General features: G+C 41.8%; 1 protein-coding gene across 1 annotated transcript; it reads left to right on the top strand.

The window, feature by feature from the left end:
- Positions 1-151: 151 nt before the first annotated feature.
- Positions 152-12740, top strand: LOC119477937 (inositol polyphosphate 5-phosphatase K). The gene is made up of 13 exons (XM_037752209.1): positions 152-718; positions 2677-3306; positions 4902-5009; positions 5186-5294; positions 5633-5749; positions 6132-6307; positions 8367-8478; positions 8670-8779; positions 8877-9087; positions 9197-9334; positions 9434-9499; positions 9592-9696; positions 11365-12740. The coding sequence occupies exons 1-13, from the start codon at positions 711-713 to the stop codon at positions 11839-11841; spliced, it is 2367 nt and encodes a 788-aa protein (XP_037608137.1). The 5' UTR covers positions 152-710; the 3' UTR covers positions 11842-12740.
- Positions 12741-14670: the final 1930 nt, after the last annotated feature.

Below are 14670 nucleotides of genomic sequence, written 5' to 3'. Positions count from 1 at the left end.
CGTGGCTTCATTGATTGCATATCACAGATAGGCAGCTTTTGCCAGACTGAAATTCAAATATTGGCATGCTGATCAATCCCCCCCACCACCAGTGACGCACTGATGCCAGATTAATGCGTCACCGAGTGGACAGATGCTCAATTATTTCTGGCCGGATGCACTTTTGGCAGCTGATTTTGTTTTGCCTCTCCTGCTCCATGCCCGTCCACTCGCCCCACCCTCAGGTGCCCGTGTGTTTTATTACCCAGAGTGCACAGAGAGAGAGAGAGAGAGACACACAGAGAGAGAGCTGCACACCGAGAGGCGCGTCATGATGATGGCTGGTTGTACGGCCGGTGTGCAGGAGGAGGTGCAGGCGGGATGCTGAACAAAACGTGCACATCTGACAATAATAAGTAGGATGGAGGTATAACCAGCCAAACATCAACATGCAAGAGTCCGGACGCATCCACCGTGACCGCCTGCTGTCCTGACAGCCAGCCGGTGTCTGCACCGTGACGGAGACTGTCCTCGGTACATCTATCCGTCCATTCGTCCGTCCTGCAGGCTGCCTGCTGGGTCAGTCAGTCTGTGTCCGGACCACTAAAACCACCTTCGCCTTTATGTGACAAACCCTGTCGCGTTGATTGAGACAAACAGAGACCGATGCTGTTCCCCTCTGTGGATGTGTGAGATCAACCTTTAGGGTTCACCTTGGAGAGAAAAAACGCATGAAAAGGTAAGACAGATGTTTTCACTATACAGATGTGTTGACTTTGCATGTAATATTATTGTGCAATTGTGGTGTTTTTTTTTCATGAGTCAATCCTTGCACCTTTTGTAGATAATGGAGCTGTCATTCAGTCTGTCTTGCATGCTCATGGATATATGAAATGGATATATGAAATGGATTATTAAATGTATATAAAGGGCCCAGTTAAGCTCTGAAAGTTGCCTTTTTTTTTTTACTTCTAAAGTGAATTCATTACATCTGATCACCATTAGTCAGCGCTCTGTTCTGCAGGTTACTACTGTGGTCACATGAGACGCTCTCTGGTACAAAGAGATCCTCATTTGCATATCATGAATGATTAAATTAAGGGTGTATAATTTCTGGTGTTGGTAGATAAACAAAATGGTGGGAGGCCCTTGGTCCTCCTATTTATGTCCTCCTCTTCTTCCTTGTTGTGACCTATACAGAGTCTGTTGACATTGTCTGATGTGCTCTGTGATCTGCAGCTATGTGTGTGTGTGTGTGTGTGTGTGTGAGCCTTGTGCCCTGAGACTGAGATCAAATGTTGAACCACTGATGCCATCCCATAATGAGAACCAACAAGGTCAGGGAGGCTAATTAGTGTTGCTAGGCAACAAGGATATATAATCCAGGACATATAGGTACAGAGTGAGTTACTCAGCCCTGCTGGTGTAAAAATAACTAAGTACATTTACTCCACTACATTTATCTGGCAGCTTTAGCTACTGGTTTACTTAGTGGATTCAAATGACTGATACAAAAGCTAATCAGCTAATCAATTATGATGTAATGTTATAGATTAAGCTACTCAGCAGCCCCACCTTTACCAGCTGTAACATTAAAATAATGCTTACTTATCAAAGCAGCAGTGGGTAGAATTGGAGCAAATATGATTTTTTTTAAAAAGTGATTTTTGTAAAACGGTGACTATATCCTGACAGTAGTGCATGAGACAGGTAATCTGAAAAAAATCATCAGAGGAAAACGACCAATCAGAGCCGAGCTGGAGCCTTGCCGTCTCTGAGCAGCTGTCAATCACTCGCAAACTCCGATCAAACGATCAAACTAAGCAGCGCTGATCAAATATGAATTAATATTTTGTCACTGTAATGCCTATTTTTTTGCCCCTCAAATGTTTTCAGAAACATCTTGTAGTGTACTGTTTAGTAACAGTAACAGAATATTGATTCATATTTGATCAGCGCTGCCTAGTTTGACCGTTTGATCGGAGTGTGCGAGTGATTGACAGCTGGCTCTGTTGAATGAACAGCCAATAGGAACGCTCTCTCTCTGAATAGATTTTTTTTAATGTCTGAAAACAGAGCCATGAGGAGGTGCAGAAGTCTAGTTTTCTCTTGAATCTTAACACTTGAATTACAATGTGCTGAAAGGTTACCATGGATGTTTTTAGCCCAATGATGCCAAAAACATTCTGCCTACTGCAGATTTAATTCATCCAGTGATATAGGCTAATATATATATATACAGTATATGATCTGATCTGCATGAGTACTTTTACTTTCGGCACTTCTTTTGATGCTAATACTTATGTACTTTTACTTAAAATTTTGAATGCAGGATTTCTACTTGTAACAGAGATCTGAGTATTTCTTCCGTCACTGTCTCGGCCCAGTTGCCTACTCATGATAACGTCATCAGTGATGCCTGCGGAGCATGATGTGGACAAGTGCTCAATGTAATGTGATGCATTCTCTCAGCTTCCACTCAATGCAGAAAAATCCTTTGCTGTGGCACCTGTTTACCGAAGACTCACTGACTGATGATGAGGCTCTGCGAGCTATAAGTGCAGGCCGGTTCAAGACGAGGGCGAAGAATGCAAAAGTCATTTTTATGCTGTCTGCAATCTTGTTTTTATGCGTTTTCTTTCGAACACTATGAAGAGAAATGTGTAATAATAATAATCCACACACTGCCTCTTGCAGGTTGATGGATCGCATGCAGCAGAAACAAATCGGCGCTGACCCCTGTGGGCCCAAAGTGCAACCTGGACCCTGTGCGTTGATCGGAGTCGGTCCGGTTTTACCTCCGCAGCTCGCCATCCAGGAGCCGCCTCTCATCAACCCGTCAGAGGTGCTCAAGAAACAGTCTGGATCGAGCCCCGTGCAGGTTGAAGTTGCACCTGTGAAAGGGAAGGACCAAATGCAGTCGGGGCAGCCAAAGTCTTGGACCCATCCAGCGACGCTGGTGAGCATAAGCCGGCCGAGACCGACCGCTCTCGGGACTAAACCTGCTCCAAAGTCGGCCAGGATCTCAGTGGACCCCTCCAAGGAAATCGATTTGATCCCAGTTTGTATCCCAGGACCTCAGAGTGCCAACGTCCTGTCGCATTCCCCGACGGAGTCCTCCGTCTGCCGTCACAGTCCTCAGAGTCCTCGCAGCCCTCAGTCTTACACCAGCCAGCCTTACCTGAGCCCCAATCCTGGTCTGGCTTCCAGCCTCAGCCCCAAACCCTGTAGCCTCAGTCCTCAGCCACAGAGGACCTCCTCACCTGGGAGCTCCACGCAGGGCCAAGAGCAGTCCGAGAAGCCAGCAGGAGGGAACAATGACTTCAGGTGAGAAAATAGTGACACCTCTATTAAAATATTTTTATATATATTTATATTACTGTGAATGTTGTTTCCTATCCTGTCTAAATCCAGCTGCAGCAGCTGTCCTGCAGTCAGCGGCCGTCTGAAAGCTGATGTCACATGAATCAAAGCTGCACATTTTACTAAGAGCTTTGTGAACCTGACAGAGTGACATAGCCACATTTTGTTGGCAGACTTCCCAGAGGCAACGTTTGTTGTGATCCTTGCCCATAAACAACGACCGCCTGTAAAAACTCAGCGGAACTGTGTTTATATGAAGGAGAAAATATGTCCAAAGGTCTTCAGATGGCAACATCCTCTGCTAGTCCTACTGTTAAACTCAAACACAGCTTATACTCTAATAGACCATACTGGTGAATTTGCATGTTTTACTACAGAACTACATATACTTTACATTCAATTACATGTCACCAGGTAATAGCGTTGTGAGCAGGTACCGTTTTGAAAGATCGTTCTTGGTGGTGTTTACTTGGATAGGCCAACTTATGTTGTGTGGAAATTAGATTTTGCAAACAAACGGTAAGAAAACAAGAAGATTTTGAAAAGAAAAATGTGAATTAGGTCAATTCTGACAATAAAATGTTGTTCACAGATAACTCTCAGATCTTAAATATCAAAGTGTTCCTGAATGCACCACCAAAACACCAAACAGCGTGATTATGATCGAACATTGACCAAAAACAAAGGTGACTTTTGTCTCTCAAGCAAATTTCCAATTACTGCACATTGATTTTCATGTTGCAGGCTACTGAAATCAATGGAAACAATCTTAAATCATATGGTATGCTTTTGAAAAAGTTTGTCACAGTAATGCAGATAAATGATTATTTTGCTAAAACATGCAAAACCACCAATGTGGTGCTTTTTAATTTAATTAAATTTGGATCTATTGCTAAAACTGTTTTCATGTGATGGCAGAAATCATGAATCCAGACAGCAACCAACACAATTTTACGATGATATAGTTGATTTATCAATTAGCGAATCAGAAGCAACTATTTTGGTAACTGATTGATAATTTGAGTCATACTTCAATCAAACATGCCAAATATCTTGCTTTTCTTTGTCTTCTATAATAATAATAAACTGAATCTCTTTGGGTTTTGGACTGTTGGTCGGACAAAAATAAGACATTAGAAGACATCACTTTGGATTTTGTGGAGACTGTATTTGACATTTTTCCCTATTTCTTGATATTTTATAGACAAAATGATTAATTGATTATATAAATGAGTTGCTTCTGTTGTGTCTGTAATGAAATAGTGTTTGATTTCAAAGGACAGTTAGCTCCATCTCTTTCTCTGTCTCTCTTCTAGCACTCACACACACACACACACACACACACACACACACACACACACACACACACACCTTAGTCATCATCGAGGTACAAAGGGGTGCTTAATTGTGCGTATCTTTTTTTTTTTTCTATATACAGCAACACTGATGGAAGCTATTTCTCTGAGGATTACAGCACAGATTATGTCCTCTTTCCACAGTATACAGCATATAGTACTTAAACCTAATGCAGCGTTTCTACTGATTCTGTCCTCTGAAAGGGTGTACATCGTCACGTGGAACGTGGGATCAGCCGTCCCGCCAGATGACATCACTTCTCTGTTCGGACCAAATGTTTCAGATGGGAGCGTTGACATGTTCATCATCGGGTAAGCAAGTATTTTCACCAGGCTCAGCAGTGCCAGGGAGACAGCCGCGAGTGCCCACTCAGTCATCTGTGTTTCGTTCTGATGCGTCCCCTCCTGTTACCCATCACTGTCCTTTTTTATTAGTGTTTCATTTTCACTTGTTGATGACATTTCTCTACTTTTCTGGCACCACACAGACTCCAGGAAGTTAACTCCATGATAAACAAGCGGCTGAAGGAGGCTCTTTTCTCAGACCAGTGGAGTGAGCTTTGCATGGACACACTCAGTCCTTTTGGATATGTTTTGGTCAGTAGGGAGTTAAATCCGCTCTCTTTTTAATGAGAATTTAATTTTCAGAAAATCGTAATTTTCCCTTTTATATATTTACTTTTTTATTGATTACATTTATTTATTTTAAATTAATTGTTCTATGTATTTATTCATTATTAAATTGTATGTGTTGTATAAGTATTTATATATATTTATGCTTTATATTTGGTACATTTAATTGCATGTTTATTTATTTATTGAGTTATTTATTTGAATTTTATTAAATGAATTGTAGATACTGTCTATTTTTTTTACTCCTATCTTTTTTTTTGTGCCATTGATTATTATATTTTTCATCCGTCCCATCTGTTCAGGTGGCGTCTCAGCGTATGCAAGGCGTGCTGCTGCTGGTTTTCTCTAAATTCTGCCATCTCCCGTTCCTCAGAGGCGTGCAGACCGAGAGTACGCGCACAGGACTTGGGGGATATTGGGTACGTGCCACGCATTGAAAAGCTTCGCTCTGACCTCCGAGATTTATTACGTTTCTGGTGGGCTTGTGTCAGTGGGATTTAGGGGGGTGGGGTGTGTGTGTGCTCCCTCCTGCCAGCAGGTGCGTGCATGCGTGGGTGCATTATATGTCAGTGTGTGACCTTCCTGTGCGTGTTGATGTCAGCATCACCCCTGGCTGCTGCTGGTGCAGTCTCCTTCTCTTTGAGGTCAGTGCAGCAGCAGGCTGTCTGGCTTTCTGGTTATATGACTCAGGGGCAGAAAAACACATCCTGACTTTGTCCCTGAACACAGATACATGCCGGTACATTTTTTAATTTAATGCATATTAAGGGATCCATTTCTCCCCTTTTTTCTCACTCTAAGGGGAATAAAGGGGGTGTCAGCGCGAGGATGACCATGTTTGGCCACCCGGTGTGCTTCCTCAACTGTCACCTGCCAGCTCACATGAGGAACCTGGAGCAGCGGGTGGAGGACTTTGAAAGCATCCTGCAGCAGCAGCAGTTTGAAGGAGGCACTGCCACTGGTGTACTGGACCACGAGTGGGTGACATCATGTTTTTATATATGAGTTTAATTAATTTAGCCGAAGATTGCCCACCCATAAAAATGCACACATGCATTCATAAAATATTCCGTTTATTTTGTTATTTGCACCAAAATGTTTTTCTATGGAGAACGGAACGTGCCCAAATAAAATGACTGAATAGAATGAAAAATAAAATAAATAACTCAATAAATAAATATGCAATTAAATGTACCGAATATGTTATTAAAATCATTGATAAATAAATACATAAATATATATAAATACTTATATAACACATACAATTTAATAATGAATAAATACATAGAACAATTAATTTAAAATAAATACATGTAATCAATAAAAAAGTAAATATATAAAAGGGAAAGTTGAGATTTTGTGAAAATAAAATTCTCATTAAAAAGACAGGAGGGTAAGTTCTACAAAATATGGTTGCCTTTTTATAAATTAATTTAGCCAGACCAGAAACTGAAACATTAAAGGGACTATTTGTAACTTTCAGAAATGCTTCTTAACAGCGACACCTGTGGCCGTGAAATCAACGAAAGTCAGCGTCGGGCTCGCGCTTGCTCGCTCTCAATATACCTGAACGAGCATCACTCAAAACAGTGAGGCGACACAAGTCAGCTAAAACCACAATATCACTCTATATTTCAGCTGCTTGGCAGTAATGTTAGCTGACCAGACGAAGGTCTCTCCATGAACATGATTTAGATCTGACCCTAGTGTTGGCTTTTCCTGCCTAAGTTCAGGCTGAAGCAGCGGCGCTCTGTAGCGTGTCTCCCTGCTCTCTCCTCCCGAAGCCGGAGAGAGCAGAGGAGACACCGGCACCCGGTCGGTAACGAGAGGGTAACGTTACTAGCTAAGGAGCTCCGTCACTTCACAAGACACGGGAAACCTCTGTTGGTCTGGAGGAGCTGCAGCATTTTTTTTCTGCACAAACGTCCACTGTGCATTCACTAGATATTCTCAGAGCTAAACTAACTCTTCTGCAGTGAGGAGTGAGCGCGCGTTCACGTCTAGAGATGGAGCGAGCTGAGAACGCGCGCGCTCTCTGAGCGAAGGCAGGCAGGCAGAGTTGGAGAGGCAGCGGCCACACGCGAACGCGCATATGTGAGCGCGCATGTGTGACGACCCGCTACATTTATGCGCGTACAAAGTTACAAATAGTCCCTTTAACAAATATGAATACCACCATCTTCATTACGAGTTTCCCACTTACTCTTTAGTCACACTTGATTATAGAAACATAATTCGGACAGACCATCTGCAGATCTGCATCCACCCCCTTTTCTAATTTTTTGTTATTTATATATTTATTTCATATTATTTTATAATTTTTATTTTAAACATATTTATTTTTATTTAATTATAATTTTTTTTCTGTTGGTAAGACAATTGGTAAGGCAATACACTCTTCTGTGAACTGTAAATATGTATTATATGACAGATTGTTTATTACAATATATTAAAATGTAATACTTTGTATGACCTCATGTGGACAGTTGCAATTTTCAAGTTTTGATTGTTAAAAGCACAAAAAAAGGGAAAATTAAATAGAAAAGTAGATAGATAGATGGATAGGGTAATTAATACAAAGGTAAATAAATATAGAAGCAAATTAAATAAATATAATATTACAGAAATATCAATTTATGGCACATTTTATCAATTAATACCTACATTTATTTGTAATATTATTTTTAGTACATTTAATGGCATATTTAACATTCATTTATTTATTTATTTTTTTATTTTGGCAGGTTCTGTCCTCTGTAGTTTTCAACCTGACCTAATCTATAAATTGCAGCAGCTGCTCACCAATGATAAATAAATATTAGGGGCCATATTACATGATAGAGCTTGAAAGTCTCACTATTAGATCTTTCATGTGTCACATTTTATTTGACCAACAATGTTACAGCTTTCTTGGTATAGCAATAAACATGAATTAAAGTAGGGTATTCAATAGAGCCTTTACAATTGCCTCTTAGAAGTAAAAAAAAAAATAACATCCTTCCCTTTTTTAAAATGTAAATTCCTTTCTGTCCCCAGTGTCGTTTTTTGGTTTGGAGATTTAAATTTCCGTATTGAAGACTATGACATCCATGTGGTGAAATGTGCCATCGACAGCAATAAGCTGCCTCTTCTGTGGGAGCGAGATCAGGTGAGGCCTTTTAAAAACATTCGCCCCTAGACAGATGGATTTTTATCGTAGTCTTTACACCACCTGTTTGTCTCTTGATCACCAACTACAACCAGCAGAGGGCGCTGTCGCACAAAGTGAACAAACATCACCTGCTGTCAGGGTGAATGAAATCCACTCTGCTTCTTCTCCATCATGTGTGTCCTCTACAGCTCAACATGGCTAAAATCACTGAGTCCATCCTTGACGGCTTCATTGAGGGACCTCTCAAATTCCCACCCACGTATAAGTTTGATGTGGGCACTCACACGTACGACACCAGGTTTGTCCAGCACAAACTCCATCTCCACTTTTATTTTTCTGTTAAACTGTTGCTGCCCACTTTTACAGTCTGTCCCTCTCTGCTTCTGTTCTGTCAGCGCAAAGAAGAGGAAACCTGCCTGGACGGATCGCATCCTCTGGCGCCCTCGTCGTACCGGCTCCCCAGTTCCTACCCACAATGCAGCACTGCAGCGGGGTCTGACTTCGTGGTTGGGTGGGGCGACCAAAGTGACTCAGCACGTGTACCGAAGTCACATGGGCTACACCATCAGCGACCACAAACCTGTTTCTGCCGTGTTTTCGCTGCATGTAAGATCATATTTGCTCAAATACTCTGTAGCCAAATGTATTAATGACATCTCTCTTTGTATTGCTTGATTATGTTTTATATAACTGCACTGAGCTCTTTTTTATCTAGTTCCCATTCAAGGTGGATATGCCCCTGGTGGAGCTGCAGGTAAACAAAGAGTGGTGTAAAGTCTCAGATGCTACAGCGAGATTCACTGTTGCATCGACCTATCAGCGCAGCTCATGGGACTGGGTAGCAATATACAAGGTGATTCTCTTGATTGCTCAAAAGCTCTGGATAAATTCTTACAATTTGATGCCCAGTGTCAGTGTTTGAAAAGGTGTCCATTTCGTTACTTCTGCACAGGTTGGATTCAGACATCACAAAGATTACCAGGCATACATATGGGCCAAGGGAGAGCATGCAACACAGGTGTGTCACACACTTTAAGTTGACAAATTTATTACAGTATGTGCCACAGCTGAATTCAGGGTTCATTTCTCTCCGTTCTTTTTCTTCACCAGGTGACGTTTTCAGAGGAGGATTTGCCGAGAGATGATTGTGAATACATCCTGGGTTACTACAGTAATAATATGAACAGCATTGTTGGACTGTCGACGCCAATTCAGGTAACAAAAGTCAGAGGACAAATTTTGATTTGGCTATAAAGTTTAGTTCTAAGTTTTACAGATAGACTACTGAGCCAGGCTGAGCTGCAGTACAACAGGACACTCTGAATCACTGAACTGAAAAATAGAAAAAATAATCTGATCATCCAAAAGATGTATGTTCATAAGTATGTGGACACCCAAGCATTACAGCTGTTTGTACTTGTACCTACGAAAAGTAATGCACTATAATTTGTATATAGCCCACGTAATTGTGAGCCAGGACTTCCTTAAAGGGCTACCTCTAAGGAAGTCAGGTGACGTAGTATAAAGAGCAACAAAGTTTGCGTAGGAAGGAGGTCGGGTTAAAGTGTTTACCATATATATCTGTCTTTGGACAGATTTTGTCACCGCGCTAACGTCGCAACCGTGTAAGATGCAGTCACGAAACTTTATAGATGTAATTGAGATCAAAATGAAGGCCGAGTTCGAACATGGGTGTGGGTAGGAGGTGGGGAAGGGGCCATTTCCCCCCCACTTTACGCCTCAGGTCCAATTTGGCGTTGTGGCTGGTATGATCCCATCACAAGAAGCTGTGCAATCCAATACCCATTCTACCATACTATTTAGTAGGCCACAAAAGGGTTTAGTATGTCCCAATACATGGTATATCAAATGATGTATGGCAAAAATACCAGGATGTCCTACTACATCCGGTCTCATTTTGCAGTATGCAAACCAGCATGCTTTTCTGGCTACCCACAATCCTCTGCGTCGCGGATATATGAGCAAGAGGGTCAAAGTTTAAGGCGCAATGTTATGACGAAGTAGTACGTCCCAATTGTATGCATACTGCATGCAACAGTACGTACTTTGTAATGGCAGCTGCAGTATGTACTAAAAGTAAAAAGAAAAAGTATGCGATTTGGAACGCACCATGGTCTCTAGTTAAACTTGCTTTTATTGCATAACTTGCGTACTTAACTAAAGCCACATACGTAACAAACGTACTTATTTTTTTAAAGATTGTTTTGTGGGCTTTTATTGCCTTTAATGGATAGAGCCAGAGAGAGAGGAGATGACATGCAGCAAAGGGAAACGGATTGGATTTGAATCCCAGGCTGCTGCAGTAAGGACTCAGCCTTGTTACATGGGGCGCCTGATGAAAATTATCATCAGTTGCAGCCCTTCCTATACGATAATTTCCATTTTATGCTACTTTATACTTATAATCCACTACATTTCAGAGGGAAATTGTACTTTTTACTGCATTTATCTGCATTGTATATACAAAACATAAGACCAGTGTATACAATATGATGCATTGCTATAGGTTAACCTATCAACAGTATATATATGTAGTTAAAATTAGCTCCTCCTTAACCAGCTAAAACATTAAAATGTTTCTCAAAAAGTTCTCATAAACATTACACTGACATCTGTTGCACAATTAGTACTTATGCTTTTGAGTTTGAGCTCAAAAGTATTTTAAGTAGATTTTGCTGTTAATACTTCTGTACTTTTACTTAAGTAAAAGTTTGAATGCAGCCCTTTTACTTGTAGTGGAGTATTTCTACATTGTATGTAAAGGATATGGAGAGGTGTGCCCACATACTTTTGTTCATATAGTTTCCTTTTAGCATCCTTGCTCATACCCTTATCTTCTCTTGAATTCTCCATCCAAAACAGATCAAGATACCAGTCCACAGCCCCACCGCGCAACGCTCCGACAGCTCAGACGTCAGCTCAGAAGACGACAGCACTCTGGTTCTGCTGGCTCCAAACTCCCGCAGCCCGAGCCCTAAAAATGGCAAGCACCACCACCACCGCCACCGTCGTAGCCGCAGCCCCGCTGTCCCTGCCCTTTCCTCCAACCCCCTCCCCTCCCTGCAGGGCCTCAGCCTCTGTCCTCGCTCCAAAGAAGGTCAGGCTCGGAGCCGCTCGCCCTGCTCTGCTGCTAAGAAGGAGCGACTGGTCTCTCCCGACATTGTGGCGTCCCCCACCCTCAGCCCGCTCAGTCCCCGCAGCCCTGTGTCTCCAGGCGGTGGGGTGACTGCGCCGGAGGCCCTGATCGCTGCCATCTTAGGTGAACACAGACCAGCTCAGGTTAGCCCCACGGGGTTCAAACAGATAGGGAAGACAGGGGAAACAGACACTAGAATATAATAGCTAAAAAGGAGGTGCTGTACAAGGAGAATGACGGCAATATCCATGCATTCAGCATCTGATCTGTTCCCACAGTCACTGTGCTCGTAGAAACAGCACATTTAATGACTCTTAATGTAGTTTGCAAACATTCCACATTGTAGCCCTGCAGTTCTCTGAATCATCTCATACACTGTGTGTATCTCGGGGTCAAAGATGTGTCCAGACTCCCGACGACAAGTGCTTTTATAGACTCATAAGCTATATCATAAGTTAAAGGTATAATATGTAACCATTGTTAGTTCCTGTTTGTAAACACGCCGCATTCAAACACAGCTCAACGAACCGAGAGGGCGAGAGAGAGCAGCGATGGTCGAGCGAGCTATAGAGTGACTAAAGAGAGAGAGCGGCGTTAGTGAGAACAAAGCAGCGAATCAGAGAAATTAAACTTTATTTTCTGATTGTTTCCCGGCGGTTACGTTCTAAAATAAACAACTAACTCTGCACAACTCTGCGGGAAGGTGCAGAGTTGCCGGATTTTGAATGAATGCAGGCTTCCTGTCTGCTGGCTGTGGCTCAGCGCTGCTCTCGTCAACCTACAGACACACCGATCAAAGCTGCACTCACAGCACAGAAAGGAACCGGGGGATCACTGGAACACATGCACATAACAGCGTGGACACACATACAACGTCAGGAGCGCTTGGCAGCTGCGTGGCGTGTTGTTTTTTATTTCGGCGTCCATGCTAACAGGTTAGAGCAGCCACACTGCCGGTCAGAGGTCTGGCCTATATTTGACGCGAGCTGCGCGTCTCACAGCAGCAACAGACAGTGAAGGTGATCTATTGACAGTATATGGACATCATATCAGCTACATTACTACAGTTTCAATGTCTAGACATCTGTAGAATATGTCACAGACAGTGAAAGTGATCTATTGACTGTATATTGACTTCATACCAGCAAGACTTTACTACAGTTTCGAGGTCTATCTGTAGAATATATTACGGAGATGATAAAAAGTAAAGACTTATTTTTAAATCAACTTTTCCTGCTTTCATTTCAAAATAAAAGCCCTCAAGCATTTTTTCTATGGACAGAATTCCTTCATTCTTTTATTCTGAAATATGAGCAGTCAATGCTGGGGAACTCGAAGTGACTTGGAGAGCTCCATGAATTGATAAAGTATGGGGTTTAAATCAACACTTCCTGCTTTCATTTAAAAATAAAAGCCCTAAAGCGTTTTTTTCTGTGGACAGAATTCCTTCATCTGTTAACACGAGGCTTTTATTCTGAAATATGTGCCGGACAGTGTTCTAGAACATGCAGTGACTTGGAGAGCTCCATGAATGAATATAGTACAGTGTTTTAATTGTGGATTATTACTATTATTTACAAATTATCACACGTTTCTTAACCTTTCTCTATCTAAAATAAATATAAATCTCATTTATCATGACGTTAAATGGCCATTAAAAGGCAAACTCTATAAGGAAAGGGCTGACAGCAGCAGCAGACATGCAGCGCCGCGCAGCGCCACACGCTCCTGACGTTGTATGTGTGCCCCAAGGCTTACACAACCTGTTCTCAATTGTGAAATATGGCCGCTTTGTATGTGGAGACTTGTGCCTCGGTGTCAGAAGCCAACACAGCGGCGGCATTTGACTGCCTGAACGGGTGATTGACTGGAGGTTACACCCCCACGTGGGTCCCAAAGGATGTTTGCAGATGCCCAAAAGCGTCCTAAGTAAAGCCGTATAGGAAGAAAGGAGAAAATACAGGCAGAGGGCTGCAGGGTCTCTGCAGAAACAGACACCATCACTCACTTCTAGTGGGACATAAGTGATGATTGAGAGGGATTATTTTTGTATCAGTCTATACATTGATTTTTAGTTAATTCTTGCATATTATACCTTTAACAAACATATTGAATGTGAAACCAAAGTCAGAGTAAACCTGTGATGGATGTGACCAGTTATTACTGACAGCAATATGGATCCATGTATACAGTCTCATATCAAAATAAGGACCCTGGACCAGAAGTATTGATGGTATCATAGTTCACATCAGAGTGTGTTTGTGTGTGTGTGGGGGTGGGGTGGGGGATATGTGTTAAAATACATGTATGAAACCAACATTTTGGAGAGAGTGTTTAGGCTAATGTGTTTGTTTTGCTTCAAGGAACAGATACAAGTGGGCAAATAAAACAAGAACAAACAAAACTGACAAAATCCGCTTTACTGGACAAACACTCATTCACACTGTTAGAGGAAGTATATATTTGTGTGTACATGGGAGTTGTATAATGACACAAAGTGAGTCTATAAGGTTAATGCAAGACAGCTGCAGATAGGAAACAGCTTGTTCAGCATGAAATCATTGATTTCCTGATGGTGTTTTCACACAGACCAAATGCCACGAATTAATCTGACAATTTCAAACAGAAACAACAAAACAATATGTCAATCTCGTGGAATATCCGTACAATTAGTATGAAAAGAAGACAAAGAAGATCTTGAGGTTTCTACAGAAGCGTGGCAAAACATCAGTAACGCTCCCTCCAGCAGGATAACTGGACATCACTAACCCTAGAAAAATACATACATAAATATTTGGGTATACCACATTATTGACACACATTTTAATATATGATACTGTCTCCTCCACTCTGAGCCACTTGAGGAACTAGTTTTGAGAGGTCTGTAACTTCATTCTCAGGATCTTAGGGACGCTAGTATACCATGAAGTGCAGGCATAGTCAAAATGGCATTGTACAAGTTCCCCTGTCAATATTTCAAGAGCATATCTATCAATTAAAGGGCCAGTGTGAAGGATTTCAGGGGATCTTTC

This window comes from Sebastes umbrosus, chromosome 19 (assembly GCF_015220745.1).
Source record: "Sebastes umbrosus isolate fSebUmb1 chromosome 19, fSebUmb1.pri, whole genome shotgun sequence".
Taxonomy (NCBI): Eukaryota; Metazoa; Chordata; class Actinopteri; order Perciformes; family Sebastidae; genus Sebastes; species Sebastes umbrosus.
The sequence above is the reverse complement of the archived record's forward strand: the minus strand, read 5'-3'. Positions and strand labels throughout refer to the sequence as shown.